This window comes from Anabrus simplex, chromosome 1, assembly GCF_040414725.1.
Source record: "Anabrus simplex isolate iqAnaSimp1 chromosome 1, ASM4041472v1, whole genome shotgun sequence".
Taxonomy (NCBI): domain Eukaryota; kingdom Metazoa; phylum Arthropoda; class Insecta; order Orthoptera; family Tettigoniidae; genus Anabrus; species Anabrus simplex.
The window spans coordinates 321,165,678-321,181,251 of record NC_090265.1 but is presented as its reverse complement, the minus strand read 5'-3'; the positions used below and the strand labels follow the sequence as shown (position 1 = coordinate 321,181,251).

General features: G+C 41.1%; 1 protein-coding gene across 3 annotated transcripts in view; it reads right to left on the bottom strand.

Moving 5' to 3' along the window:
• The window catches only part of LOC136856749 (serine-rich adhesin for platelets), a 369,374-nt gene that overhangs the window by 219,306 nt on the left and 134,494 nt on the right, over positions 1 to 15,574 (bottom strand). For 2 of the 3 annotated variants that reach the window (XM_067134838.2, XM_067134839.2), the window contains exon 1: positions 13,315 to 13,412. The exons of the other annotated variant lie outside the window; for it this stretch is intronic. In XM_067134838.2, coding sequence (XP_066990939.2) covers positions 13,315 to 13,346 — 32 coding nt within the window. In that variant the 5' untranslated portion in view covers positions 13,347 to 13,412. Of the gene's footprint in view, positions 1 to 13,314; positions 13,413 to 15,574 lie in introns of those variants that run through there. 3 annotated transcript variants of the gene reach the window in all.

Below are 15,574 nucleotides of genomic sequence, written 5' to 3'. Positions count from 1 at the left end.
GACTTTGTTGCGTATTTCCGCTAATAATTTCGTTATTAATTAAAGCAAATAATTAGCTGATAAGACAACAGGGCTTGTACAAATTGCTTGTTTTAATAATTCCTATAATACCTTGTTTCATTCAGCTAAAATGGAATACAAATGCAAAGTTTTCTCCACAAAGTAGGGGGGCGACTGTCCCCTCTCGCCCCCCCTAATCGCCGCTACTGTACCGGCACATGAAATAACTCCTGTGGGACAAAATGTCGGCACCTTAACGTCACAGAAAACCACAGAAGTGGTTATGGGAGTACAATAATAATAATAATAATAATAATAATAATAATAATAATAATAATAATAATAATAATAATAATAATAATAATAATACTTCCATCAATTTACCCTCCCGGGTTGGGTGTTCCCGCGGACCTATACCGCCTCAAGGACAGTGTCCTGGAGCGTGAGACTTTGGGTTTTGTTTTATATCGCACCGACACAGATAAGTCTTATGGCGACGATGGGATAGGGAAGGTTTGGGAGTGGGAACGAAGCGGCCGTGGCCTTCAGTTAGGTACCATCCCGGCATTTTCCTGGAGGGGAAGTGGGAAACCACGGAAAACCATCTTCAAGGCTGCCGACAGTGGGATTCGATCCCACTATCCTCCGGATGAAAATGGGTTCGAACCCCACTGTCGGCAGCGCTGAAGATGGTTTTACGTCGTTTTCCATTTTCACGCCTAGAAATTACTCTCCTTAGCCGTTCCTATCACATCGTCGTCATAAGACGGCATGACGTAAAGCAAATTTTTACAAAAGTAATCGACAAATGAAACACGAACGATAAATGAGAATGTATATATTTCCTATATTCTCCTTCGTCATACTTATAAAGCAGTATTTACTATGTCGCTAGCACATCCGTTGCGCACCACGGATGGAACGGCAAGCGAGGCACACATTCAGTACTGTTGCTCCGTCCTCCGCTCGCCCTCCGCTCGCGTGCCGAAGCACCGATTGGTTTCCCAGCAACAGTTTACTACCGGAGAATACCGGAGGGAGCGCTCACTCGCACTACCGATTGCAATCATAGGAGCAACTGCTCCCTTCCCAGCTCTATTCGCAACAGTAGCTCCGAGTGTAAGGACTTAGTGGGCTGTAATTTCAAACTTACGTCCATGAATGTAGGCGCCCTATAAAAATCGTTACCTACATAAACAAAAATTGATCTATATCACCGATATTCCATACAATACCCCTTAACAAAGAACGTATAGTCATTCAGAATAATTAATGCATCCTCTCATTTGTTATCAAGAAAATGCAATTATATCGACATATAATACATACCCCACATACCTGTAGGTATAAACCCTGTAGATACAACAAACAATATATCTTAATAGGTTCAGTTGTTCCTCAGAAAAGTACAGGCCCTACCTGTGCAGAACTTACACAGTGGTTCGTTCATTATTATTATCATTATTATGGAAATATTCCCATTATATTGGCGCTAGAATACAGTAATTTCAAGTTAAATTTGAATTCGTTTTTAATTTCTGGACATATGTAAAACACGTGAAAGACGTGGCAGAAGTAAGGGATGATTATTTACGAGCGGAGGGAGGAGTTCTAGTGGTTCAAATCTGTAAATGCTGCTGTGTAAAACATGGCACAAACGACTCCTAACCATTGGTCTTGCGGTGTAGGTGGCAACGCGCCCGCCTGTCACCCGGCGGCCCCGGGTTCGATTCCCGGCCAGGTCACTTTTTTAATTGTAAATTATTAATATCCCTGGCCTGGGGACTGGGTGTTTGTGTCATCCTTAACGTTCCTTTCCTCGCATTCAACACTTTACCCTACCGCCATTTACATAATACACGCAGGTTTCCTCATATATGGTGCAAATAGGGGCAAAGGATCTTCATAGGTCGACGCCCCGAACAAATAGCATTAAAAAAAGTTAAAGAAGGAGTGTAGTTCCGAGCAAAAACAGCGACGTCATGAATTCCTGTGAAAATGCTCGTTCATTCCTCCCGTATGAAATTCACACTACGCGCTTGTCATTCAATGTTTTTTTTTCTTTGCTAGTTGTTTTACGTCGCACCGACACAGATAGGTCTTATGCGACGATGGGATAGGAAAGGTCTAGGAAGTGGAAGGAAGCGGCCGTGGCTTTAATTAAGGTACAGTCGCGGCATTTGCCTGGAGTGAAAATGGGAAACCACGGAGAACCATCGTCAGGGCTGCCGACAGTGGGGCTCGAACCCATCATCTCCCGAATACCATCTTCAGGGTTGCCGGCAGTGGGATTCGAATCCACTATCTCCCGGATGCAATCTCACAGCTGCGCGCCCCTAACCACACGGCCAACTCGCTTGGTCGTACCGACTGTAACAGCCTGCCTGTATATTGGTGGGAAGTAGCTGGGGTGTAAGATAACTTTCTTCTTTAGCATGCCATTCCTCTGGTTCATACATTTTCTGATATATCTGGTACGTAACACACTGGTTCATCATTGTATTCGAGCTATAAAATCCCTACTCTGAGCCACTGATTGGAATGAGTAGTGTGCATATTTAACGAAATAATGACAGAGGAGTGGTCACGGCAGTCTGCGACCTGGTTATTCCAGTTCTGGAACTTTGGACTCTTAGATCGGCACCGTAGTACTGTTCGTTGAAAGTGAGAAAGCGTGCGGTTTTTCATTTGATCGAGTATTTTATATGATAACATTGCTTTCAATCGCTACATTCCTACTGACGTTTTTGTAATGACCTATGTTGAATTCAGTTAGGAAAACCACCAAGTCAGTCTTTCTGAGAATCCCGTAGCGAAGCACGGGTACATCAGCTAATAATAATAATAATAATAATAATAATAATAATAATAATAATAATAATAACAATAATAATAATAATAATAATAATAATAATAATAATAATAATAATAATAATAATAATAATAATAATAATGGCTTTACGTCCCACTAACTGCTTATAAGGTTTTCGGGGACGTCGTGATGCCAGAATTTGGTTACGCAGGAGTTCTTTTACGTGTAATTAAATCTACCAACACGAGGCAGACGAATTTGAGCATCTTCAAATATCACCGGACTGAGCCAGAATCGAACCTGCGAAGTTGGGGTCAGAAAGCCAATGCCTCAAACGTCCGAGCCACTCAGCCCGGCATGCAATGATAATAGTATTAATTATTTCATAACGAAGTAATTTACAGTCACGGACAAGGCCTAAATTATAACATGTTTATATTTAAGAAAATACATAATAATGTTTGTACGTAAGAATGCTATGTGTAATATCGATAAATAGTTAAGGTATTAACTGAGGGGCCTAGTTTCGCACAATAGTAGCGACAAGTTTAAATTCCTGAGAAAATGCTCTTCCATTTCTCCCGTACCAAGTTCACACTACGCGCTTGTCATTCAATCGGAGGTTCTGTTACATAATTATTATGTCTGTACGTAAGAATGCTAGGCCTATTTGTAATATCGCCAAATAACTGAAGTATTAACGGAGGGGCGTAGTTTTTCACATTAATAGCGACAAGTTATAAATTCCTGTACAAATGCTCGTTCATTTCTCCCGTGCCAAGTTCAAACTACGCGCTTGCAATTCAATCGGAGGTTCTCCGGAGACAAACGATTGAAAGCGCCCGGAGCCTCCTCTCCGTAAACAACCGCTCCGTTAACAGCGCTAATACTCAACAGTCGTTCTTTTCCTCGACTCCCTACTGTACCTTCTCATTGTCTCTCAGAAAGGAGTTGCATCCATTTTTGGTATCTACGAATGGTGGTCTTTGGCCATTCTGGGCCAGTAGTGCAGCCCAGAAATGAAGATTATTGTGTAAGAGACGGGTTTGCGCACCAAGTGTACCGAGACCGCTACTCTTTCACTCGCCCCTCCTTCAGTTTTTCTTCCATTTTAACCATACATTTTATTCTATAAACTTCCACTGAACATGCGTGTAGCTTTCCCAGGTGTAGGCCAGTATGTCATCACGGCTATAGCTAATAGAGGAAGTGTTATACAAGGCGGGATGCGGGTGAACACTAGCAAGGACGCAGTCTGAACTGTTCGAAGTCAAGTGGTAGTCGGGAAACTAAGTTTCGATTTAATGTAAGTAGCAGGAAAATATGAACAAGATTAGATTTGAATACAATGGAAGTAGGCCACACTGGTTCTAAAATATCTATGTGAGCTTGCATTCAAGAGATAGTGGGTTCGAACCCCACTGTCGATAGCCCTGAAGATGGTTTTCTGTGGTTTCCCATTTTCACACCAAGCAAATCCTGGGGCTGTACCTTAATTAAGGCCACGGCCGCTTCCTTCCCACTCCTAGCCCTTTCCTACCATATCTCCAGAAGAATTATCTGTGTCGGTGCGACGTAAAGCAACTTGTAGAAAGAAAAAAAGAAAAGAAAAAACTATGACAGATTTACAACTGATAACCAAGTAACTGTATGTATTTGAGTAACTAAAACATAGTATATTCCAAATTTGGATAGCCACAAACCGTACTTTAACTCTTAGACCTTGGCATTAACAAATGAACTTATGCGAGGCGAAATTCCGACACCTTAGCGCCTCCGAAAGTAGTAAACGTAGCTGGTGTATAGCAAAATCATGGTCTTTTTTCAGTCACATTGGGTCAACAATACGAGTGAATTAAGCTCAGTTTTACGACCGGATACCTTTCCCAACACCAACTCGTAAGTGGAGGGATTAATTCACTAATGTGTGTTTCTCTGGTGGTTGTTTGTGTGTGTAAATGAAAATGTGTATTATGACTAACCCAAAGCACCCAGTCACCAAGTTAGAGGAAGCAACCAAATAAAATCCCCGACCCGGCCGGAATCGATCCTGCGGCGCTCTGAACCGAAAACCACTATATAACCAAAGAGTCGGATTATCATCAGTCCAAGGGCGCTAGCTTAAGGTGCATAACATCAAATATAAAATTACGTTTTAAAAATGTACACACTTTCAATTACAGAAAAAACTCTATATTACTGATTTTTACATTTTTACGCCCGAAGATATAATAATAATAATAATAAAACGAATCCGTGGCACATACAGTCCGATAAAGATCTAGGCTTAACTAGACGACTGCTGTCCAGCGAGAGTTTTCAGATATTGGAGGAAGGCACGTGGCCAGCGTGTCGACATCAGCCATATTGTTTGGCTTTCGTGACCAAGTCCGCTGCAGCTGATATCGGCCAACCCCTCAGTTAGTCTAACGAGACTAGTGAATCCTCCTCCAGTCGTCAGCCCCATCTGTAAATGTGGGCGATTCAATACACTCACGGTACCTCCTACCTGTCGTCAGAGCAAATACAGTAGAGACAATACACGACACTTACGGATTTCGCCTTGCTAAAATGGGAGACAATTCGACGGTGGCGCTCCTAGTGACTTGACCTGAACAAATTGCGCTAAATTCAAATATCAATGGAAATGTATATACGGAAATGGATAAATAAATTACGTCTAGAAAGAAAGTGGTATTGAGATATTAACTTCGAAGTTGCTAAAGCAATTCTGGATAAATGAATGAAGAATTATTTAAAATTATTCAAAGACTGAAATTAGACATATAAACAAGGTGTGAAATGGACTGCTGTGAAATGGCTTGATCTTTCATTTATGCATTACTTTCTTAGCTTTAGCATACCTGCCTGAAATCTTACGGTTGGATTTGCCTTTTTTCCTCATTTAAAAACAATGTATCATCACATTAAGACATCTGTCAATAAAAATAATGGCACATTCCTTACACATATGATGCAATGAATTAACATTTAATAGCTGGACAATTTCCCTCTTAACATGAAGCCTACTAACAGAAAGAAAATCTATAAAATCCCGGCTTTAATATGAGAAGAGGGATAAAAGAAAGAAAAGTTTGAAAATGTTGTCGATAGTGATGCTTTGAGGAATATTTACGTACAATTAGAGTAAAAATGTAACATACCCTTGGCTGTATAGTCGAGGATTTTTAAAGTCGCTGGCCTGGAAATGATCTGAACAGATCTTATAATTCTTAAACAAGCGTAACGTCCCTTCTTTCTTGTACACTTTATCCAAATCGCTACTGTGACATTTCACAACCCACAGATCACACCTACAACAACACATCAGTATTGAAGGTTAACTGCTGCACTATACAATAAAATATGCGTATTATATTTTAAGCCCGTTAAAACATGGGTCGAGCAGGTCAGAAGATTATGAAGTACTATAAAAATCTCTGTCACTGGAAGAATATATATCCAAACACAATATTACATACATGTTCTTGTCACGAGGGAACCTGAAGAACGAGCGCGCATTTTTCTCTACTATGTAATTACTGCAGCCAAACACAGCACATACATTTCCCCTCATGTTGAGAGGAGATATCAAGGAATGACACACGCTACTATTTAATTATGTCAACTCACTGAAAACGCATAAATAACACCAAAAACTTCACACAAAAATACACGTGCTCTTATGACAGAATCAGTACCGTTCAGGTCTATCCGCTAGAGTGAGCTCCAATAACTGTCCCTCGATATCTCGCTCAGTGTCATGTATTGTCTCTACTGTATTTGGTCAGAGTCCAGCATTTCCTGGAGCTCTCAACCTGGGAGAGTGTGCTGGGGACCACAGGGCCCTTTACCCGAGTATGATATTCCTATCTGACCTCCTTGGTCAACTCTTGTGTTCTTCCCACCCGACAGTACAAAGGACAATAGAAAAGTGTTGCAATGTGCGTGAACGCTTTAGACTTTTTTCAAAATAATTTCCATCACACTCAATACACTTTTCCATACGTCGAAACCAGTCACTGAACCAACTCTGCCGCTTTTCTTCGGTTACATTTTCACACTCCTGATCCCATGCTGCCAGAAGCTCCTCGTCGGATGCAAAACGCCACCCCTTCAGCTTCATCCTTACTTCTGGGAAGAGTGCGAAGTCACATGGGGCAAGATCAGGACTGTATGGATCTATGTGATCAAGCACAATCAACCCTGATCTGGCAAGAAAATCCATACATTAGCACGATGTGCTGGAGCACTGTCGTGATGCAGGAGCCAAGTGTTGAGCCGTGACATTGGATGGAGCTGCTTGAGAGCCTGGATGACCTGAGGCAGAAAAGTCTCACTGTACCACTTCGCAGTAGCTGTCCTTTGTGTTTTTTTAGTTGCTTTACGACGCACCGACACAGATAGGTCTTATGGCGACGATGGGACAGGAAAGGACTAGGAGTGGGAAGGAAGCGGCCGTGGCCTTAATTAAGGTAGTACAGCCCCAGCATTTGCCTGGTGTGAAAATGGGAAACCACGGAAAACCAGGGCTGCCGACAGTGGAGTTCGAACCTATCTCCCGAATACTGGCCGCAATTAAGCGACTGCAGCTATCGAGCTCGGTCCTTTGTGTTTCTAGCACAACCCGAGTCAGGATGCCCCGTCCAGTGAAGAATACTGCGATCATCCTTTTCTTCACTGACCTTGACTTTCGCACAGTCACAGGAGTACCCTCATCTTCAAACAGCCACACCTTGTTCTGGGATTTTGTTGAGACATCGTAATAATAAAGCCAAGTTTCGTCACCTGTAACGATGCTAATGACGTTACGCGAAGTCCCATTTTCAAACTGTTTTAGCATTTTTCGGCACCATTTCACTCGATGTGCCCTTTTATCCTCTAAAAGTGAATGGGGCACCCAAAGGGAACAAACCTTTCTAACATGGAGATGGTCGTGTAGAATAGGGAACATGCATGATCCGGGGTTTTAATTAAAAATATGCTAATCTGATTCAAAATTTCATGCAGAATTCAAAAATGTGATCAGAATGTACAAATAATAACTCCAAACATGATAAAAATCTACGAAAATGTCACGTCACGCAAGTACGCGATCTCATTGGTCTGACGTCATCGTACAGGTTGACTGAATTAGCAGACGAAATAACACATAGTGTGCTGTGAGAAGCAGGATACACTTCGCGTATTTCTACTTTACGTTAGTGTCTAGTATGGTTAAATTCGAGGTCTATACATCGGATAATAATCTGAGTGGTATATTTTAGACTTAAAATGAATCCTGCGCAGACAGTGGGGCAGAAAACTTATAAATGGTGTAGAGTTCTGATGTGCAATAGCATACCATACCAAACAAATTGTTTATACATGTTCCAAAGACGCTAAAACTAGGGAGAAATTGATTTTGGCGAGCCGGAGAAATGCTGGTGATATATCAGAAAAGTCTAGTTTATTTTTTTGAAGATTCTAACGTAAGATGAATTTGTTTGAATTTTCAAATCACTTTTCCATGTCAGCTGTTCTAGTAGTAAAACTTTAAATTTTAATATATGATGCTTTATTTAAATGCTTCAATTACATCTTGGAATATGAAAATAATAAACAGTGCATTAAATAATGCTGATTATTAACGTATTCTCCAAACCTAACCTATGTTTTGGGTGATCCATGTCAAGATAATAAATCAAAGGGGTTATGAACCATTTTGACAGCTCTAATTCTACCAATATATCTTGGCATGGGACAGTTATGAATGTCTTTATTGAAGAGCTTAATTGGTAAAGAAATTTAGGTTATATCTAAATACTCTATAATGTAACAAAGAATAGGCGTGTACATCATGAAAGGAAACAACGTGAATTTAACAAATGTATATTTCTACACAAAAGCAATGCTTGTCTGTTGGGATCTTATAAGTTAACAATGCTCAATTATAATAATTATCATAATATTAATGAAATAAATAACATAATTGCACACAGGTGAAAATAGTGATGTAGGTGTTTAAAATATTATCCAACTTAGCCTAAGTTTTAGGTTATACAAGCCAAGTCAATAAACCGAAGGGTAAAAATACCGCGCGAGTTGGCCGTGCGGTTAGGAGCGCGCAGCTGTGAGCTCGCATCCGGGAGATAGAAGGTTTTGAACCCCACTGCTGGCAGCCCTGAAGATAGTTTTCCGTGGTTTCCCCATTTTCACACCAGGCAAATGCTGAGGCTATACCTAAGGCCACGGCCGCTTTGTTCCCATTCCTAGGCCTTTCCTGTCCCATCGTCGCCATAAGACCTAGATGTGACGGTGTGACGTAAAGCAAACAGCAAAAACAAAAACAAAAAGTAAAAGTCACAGCACCCAAAGACATTCCTGTATTGAGCGATTAAAATGTCACCAGGACACTTTTCTTTCCGATATGCTCAGCTTGTTAAAAGCCAAATGTAATTAATGTTATTGGCTTCACGCCCCGCTAACTACTTCTACGATTTTCGGAGACGCCGATGTGCAGGAATTTAGTCCTGCAGGAGTTCTTTTACGTGCCAGTAAATCTACCGACACGAGGCTGATGTATTTGAGCACCTTCAACTACCACCGGACTGAACCAGGATCGAACCTGCCAAGTTGGGGTCAGAAGGCCAGCACCTCAACCGTCTGAACCACTCAGCCCAACTTTTGAAAACTAGATGAAGTCATATTTATCTTTATCATGTTTAAATTTTTCCCTCCACATAGATATTTAATTCTCTTTCATGGGCCCCGGAAGTGGGTAGGCCAGTTGCCCCAACCATAAATATATATTTTTTCAGAAATGATAGGTTATAGACCTACAGTACTATGATCTTTCTTCCTTTCCTTCTTTCTTTCTTTCTTAATCAGTTTATCCTTCAGGGTTCGTTTCCTCTCGGACTCAGCGAGGGATTTCACCTCTACCACTTCAAGGGCAGTGTCCTGGAACGTGAAACTTTGAGTATGGTGATGAAACTGGTGAGGAGGGCCATTACCTCGCCCAGGCGGCCTCACCTGTTATGCTCAACAGGGGCCTTGTTGGAGGATGGGAGGATCGGAAGGGATAGACAAGGAAGAGGGAAGGAAACGGCCGTGGCCGTAGGTGCCTGGAGGAGAAGTAGGAAAATACGAAAAACCACTTCGAGGATGACTGAGGTGGGATTCGAAACCCTTCTACTCAGTTGACCTCCTGAGGCTGAGTAGACCCCGTTCCAGCCCTCGTACTATTGGTTTTCAACTTTCATGGCAGAGCCGAGAATCGAAACTGGGCCTCCGGGAGTGGCACACATTAACCACTACACCACAGAAGCGGACTAGTACTATAATGCTACGTATATGTTTATGTTAGTGCTGAAATCCGATTTCTTACTTTACTAATGCTGAAAGCCCGAAAATGCAATGTTATTCTTTAATAGGGGAATCAGTCTAGAAGGAAATGTTGAAAGTGATGTGATATCTATCCAGGTTCATTGTTATCCTAATACTATGGGTTACAGTACATTGCACGTATATAAAAGACGCCACTTACAAACTTGCTTGTTATCCGCTAATTTCTGCGGCCACAAAAGTCACATTTTTCAAGAAAAATGACATCTATACATGGTAGATTGTCTGACTGTGCTGTTTTGAACCTTTCTTCTGTCATTTCGAAGTTATTCGCGATCATGAATAATAAACAATCGGCTTTTAGCAACGGCTGGTAGAGCTCCATGCGGTACTGGATCGTGACGTCACAGCGCGCCGCTTACGTCAGAGGCCGTTTCACTCGCCTTGCGGAAAGGCACTATTAAATATTTTTTTAATGGTAGAAAACAAGGCAACATACCACAATGTAATACGTTTACGTACTATTTCATTGGTGTACTTTTCAAAAAAAATATTTTTGAAAATGATGCATGTTCCCAATTGAATGAATAGCTGGTGCAGGGATGTGGAGGGTCTCTTCTACCTGCCGATATGTCAACCACCTCTCTTGCTGCAATATTTTCCTTACAGCTTCAATGTTTTCCTCATTCACTGATTCAGACGGTCGCCCAGAACGAGGATCGTCTTCAACCCCCAAATTCCCCTCTGGAACTCTTTGTACCAGCGGAAAATTGTTGTCCGATGTGGACAGTCCCCCAGCACAAGAGTCATTTCTTCCAGGCACTGGTCAACAGTTAACCCACGCGCAAAATTGTAGCGGATATTTGCGCGATATTCCTCTTTAGACCACACTGGCATCTAATCTTCCTTTCAATCCCACTGCTTGGTAACAACTGGTGTGAAGGTCGCGCCTTGTTGCCTTCTAGACCGGTTTTCACCCCTTTTTTCATCCCTCATCATAAAAGGGGGGTCCAGCCAACCGTTTCTGCGTATTGCAAAACTTTCCTAGTGCCCTCTGTATTAACTTCACGAGGCCTAGGACGTCTTCCAATTTCACGTCCTTACTGGTCTCTTTCCCTTTCTTTCTTTCTTCCTTTGATTAATGTTTTTCAATTTGCTTTGCGTCGCACCGACACTGGTAGGTTTTATGGCAATGACGGAATAAGAAAGGGCTAGAAGTGGGAAGGAAGAGGTCGTGGCTTTAAGGTACAGCTCCAGCATTTGCCTGGAGTTAAAATGGGAAACCACGGAAAACTATCTTCAGGAGTGCCAACACTGGGGTTTAAACCCACTATCTCCCGAATGCAAGCTCACAACTGCGCGATCCTAACCGCAAGACCAACACGATCGGTACTGACTGATGTTAAGAGGGGATGGTTAACAGTTTGAATATAAGACAATATTATCACCAGCGCCGACAGCTCACAGTCCAGAATTAAAGTCCTTAGACTGACCCGGAATTGAAAATAGAATATCGGGATCAGAGAAAAGCACGCTACCCCTACAACACGGGGCTAGTAGTACTACTACTAGTAGTAGTTGTTAGTAGTAGTAGTAGTCTGAATATACTGTTTCAGAATATTGACATCGTATCGAGGGAAAAGATGTTAGCCGAACTGGGAGTTTATTTAGGGAATAAAGGGTAGATTAATAAAAGCTATCAAAGGCATTTGTGTTACAATTGGGCTGCAGTGAGAATTTATAGTAGAATGAGTTTTTGGTTCAAGATACTTGCAGATGTTAGACAAGGCTGTATAATCTTTCACCTTTGTTGTTCATAGTTTAAATAGACCATCTACTAAAAGGTAACTTCGCAGGGAGGGATTCAGTTAGGTCGAAATGTAGTAAGCAGTTTGGCCTATGCCGACGACTTAGAAGACAGCAGGTGCTGAAAACCTGTAATCGAATATCTTGGAACTCGGAAATAGGTCCAGTGTGTATGATATGAAAATTAGCCTTTCCAAGAATACGTGAATAAGGGAAGAAACATAAGAGAACTGAATGTCAGACTGGGAATACAAAATATGAACAGGCAGATCATTTCAAGTATTTAAGTTGTGTATTCTCCCAGGATGGTAGTATAGTGAGATTGAATTAAAGTGCAGTAAAGCTAATGCAGTAAGTTCGCAGTTGCTATCAACAGTATTCTGTAAGAAAAAAAGCTCCCGGACGAAACTATCTTTACATCGGTCTGTTTTCAGACCGACTTTGCTTTACGGGAGTAAAAGCTGTGTGGACTCAGGATATCTTATTCATAAGTTAAAAGTAACAGACATGAAAGTAGCGAGAATGATTGCTGGTAAAAACAGGTGGGAACAATGGCAGGAAGGTACTCGGAATGATGAGATAAAGGCTGTACTCATAAATCGGTTTCGGTGGTGGGGTCATGTGAGGCGAACGGAGAAGAATAGGTTACCTAGGAGAATAATGGACTCTTGTCATGGAGAGACAGAGAAGTAGAGGGAGACCAAGACGATGAAGGTTAGACTCGGTTTCTAATGATTTTAAGATAAAGAGGTATGGAATTAAACAAGGCCGTAGAGCTAGTTACACATAGAGGATTGTGGAGTCGTATAGTAAATTAATAGAGGCTTGCAGACTGAACGCTGAAAGTCATAACAGTCTATATGATAATTAAGTTTTGGTTACGGTACACAAGTTAATACTGCTCTATATAATCATAAATTTCGTCAAACCAGCGTAGCTTAAATGTAGTAGGTGTTCCATAGCTAAGGAAAGACTAGTAATCTCGGAGGAAATTTGTCTTAAAACTACACAAGATTTACAATTAGGGACTAAAACATGATTAATAAAATTTAGGCTAATCCTCCCTTTCGATGTGACCCCTACGTTACAGCGAACGGACCAAAATTTAAGATTACAAATAATCGTGGCTCATTTAAGAAACTTCATTTGTTTAGGAAGGTTGCTCTTAAGTAGTCAAACATTCCACAGTAATGCAATCGTAAGACACCGAACGAATAAAGAAATGCGCAGTTGATTCAGCTACATCCCGTCGAAAAAATGCACAGCTTATCAAACTGACTCATTCCCTTTAAACCAGTGTACTCCAGACATAAGCTATTTAAAAAGCGCGTCGAACTATTACACCATACAAGATTATAAGGGGTACTTACTTTTTGTTTTCGCTGAAAGATAAGCGGCCCATAGTTGATATAATCTAGCTAAATCACACGTGCTTCACGACCTCACTCAACCACTCCCAACTAATGCGTCTCTTCGACTGAGTGCTTATTCCAGACGAGTTCAAAGCGACTGCGAGTTTCATGCTGAAGCCAGTGTCGCCAACCGAGAAATATTTTATCCGCTAAATTTCGAATTAAGTCAAAATAGCATATACCAGCTTTTTGTATAGAAGAAATTAAGTCGACACTCGGCAGTTTTAGAACAGGGTTTCATCTTCTCCTCTCCTGCAGTTTCATAAGCCTTGGTACCATTCCTTTTCGAAATACCTGATGCCAATATTTATGATCACTGCAACACTTGTTCACTCGTTTTAATCCTGCTCGAATGGTAAACAATAGCGGTAGACATTCAAGTTTTTACTTAATGTAATTGGTTGAGAGCTCTCTCAACAATAGCATTAAACCAATATCCTAACTATTTAGCACTCTTTCAGAGCAGCCAGAAGAACTTTCCGTCGACTTTGCAGCCGCCTCCCCCCCCCCCCCCTCCCGCAAGACATTTTAAATTTTCAGATCTATTTCGAAAGGTTTTTCACTTTCATCACAGATTTCATTGTTTCCATAGCCAACATATATTTAAGGAAATTTATATTTACTAATATCTACTCTCAAAATATCACCGTAGTATCTCGGAACAATTCTTCTGGCGATATGGTCTGCAGAGCTTGACTGAAATGATTTATTGATTTTCCAACATTTTGACAAAGAGGGTTTCAGAAAAACAACAAAGTTTATGAATGATATCACTGTTTGGTAGTGAAACACTTTCCATTTGACTTTGTTCCTTGAAAATGGGTCATAAACTCAAGTCATTTGGAAAGGACAAGATTTCTTGCGACTTGAACATACAGCTATCTTGTGTGGTTTTTTAAATACTATTTGTTCGGGGCGTCGACCTATAGAGAACTTTTGCCCCTACTTGCACCATGTGATATGAACATGCGTGTAATTGGAATGGAGTGTGTTGAATGTGAGGAAAGGAACGTTAAGGACTACACAAAAATGACACATTAATCATTTTAATCATTTACAATTTTAAAACCCTGACCCAGCCGGGAATCGAACCCAGGGCCGCCGGGTGACAGGCGGACGCGTTGCCCCCTACACCGCGGGACCGGACGCCATCTTACGTTACTTTGCTGCACCTTTCCTTTCGGCATAGAAACACGGTATCAACACAAGATACCGAGCTCACCATGATTTCAGTGACGATTACAGCAGCAGTAAACAATGATGGTAAGTTCTATTCAGCAAGTATAGCAAATTTTATAGTAAGTTCTATATTATTGTTTCTCCTTACGATAAAATATGATGTTACCACTGAAAACCGTTAACAGAAGTTTTAAAATCTGTCAAAAATTCCGCTGTCCACTAAAAGGAACTTTTATCCACTGTTCCATGTAAAATTCCGCCAAATTTAACAGGAAATCCGCTGAGTTGGCAACACTGGCTGAAGCACCATTGGACGACGACTGAACGAAGCAATGTTTTCCTTCTATCCGCGAAACTTTTAGTGATACTTCGGTTCCCTAGTGCTGAATCGGTAGACTTCGGTTAACTTCGAGATTCGAATTGGCAAACTCTGACACACAAAAATTTGAATCGATTATGCACCGCCGTGAGACATCTGGCGGTATAATTGCAACACTTTAAATACTGTTATTTACACAGCAAAGTCAAAATACAGGTTAAGCTTGAACATGAGTGAGGAAAATCAAAGTACATCACAGGAACAACCTAGAACTCCTACACGGAAACGACTGTTTAGAAAATTTATATCATAATATCGATTCAATTCAGATTTAATTTTCATTCAGTTGGCAGTATTACCGGAACCGTTGTAGCTTCCTCCTTACTCCTCAACCCCGTAAAACGAAGTGTCACTAAAAGTTTCGCGGGTAGTACGCGATGAGACTTATTGTCGAGTATCTTGGGGGATAAGCAATGCGTACGTAGTACGCACGACATTGGTGCCATTGTAGATGAGCACATAAATATTGCATATTCAGTAATTCCTTGTTAAAAGTACTTTCGTGAGGTGGAAAAAGACATAAGATGGCCGTCATTGTTTCCATGTCTCGTCCATAAATTACGGGATATTCCCAATAATAATAATAAGAAGAAGAAGATTTTCCCGCCGCTTCTCTCACACCTAGGCGGGGACGCGAGTGCGATGTGTATAGCACATGTG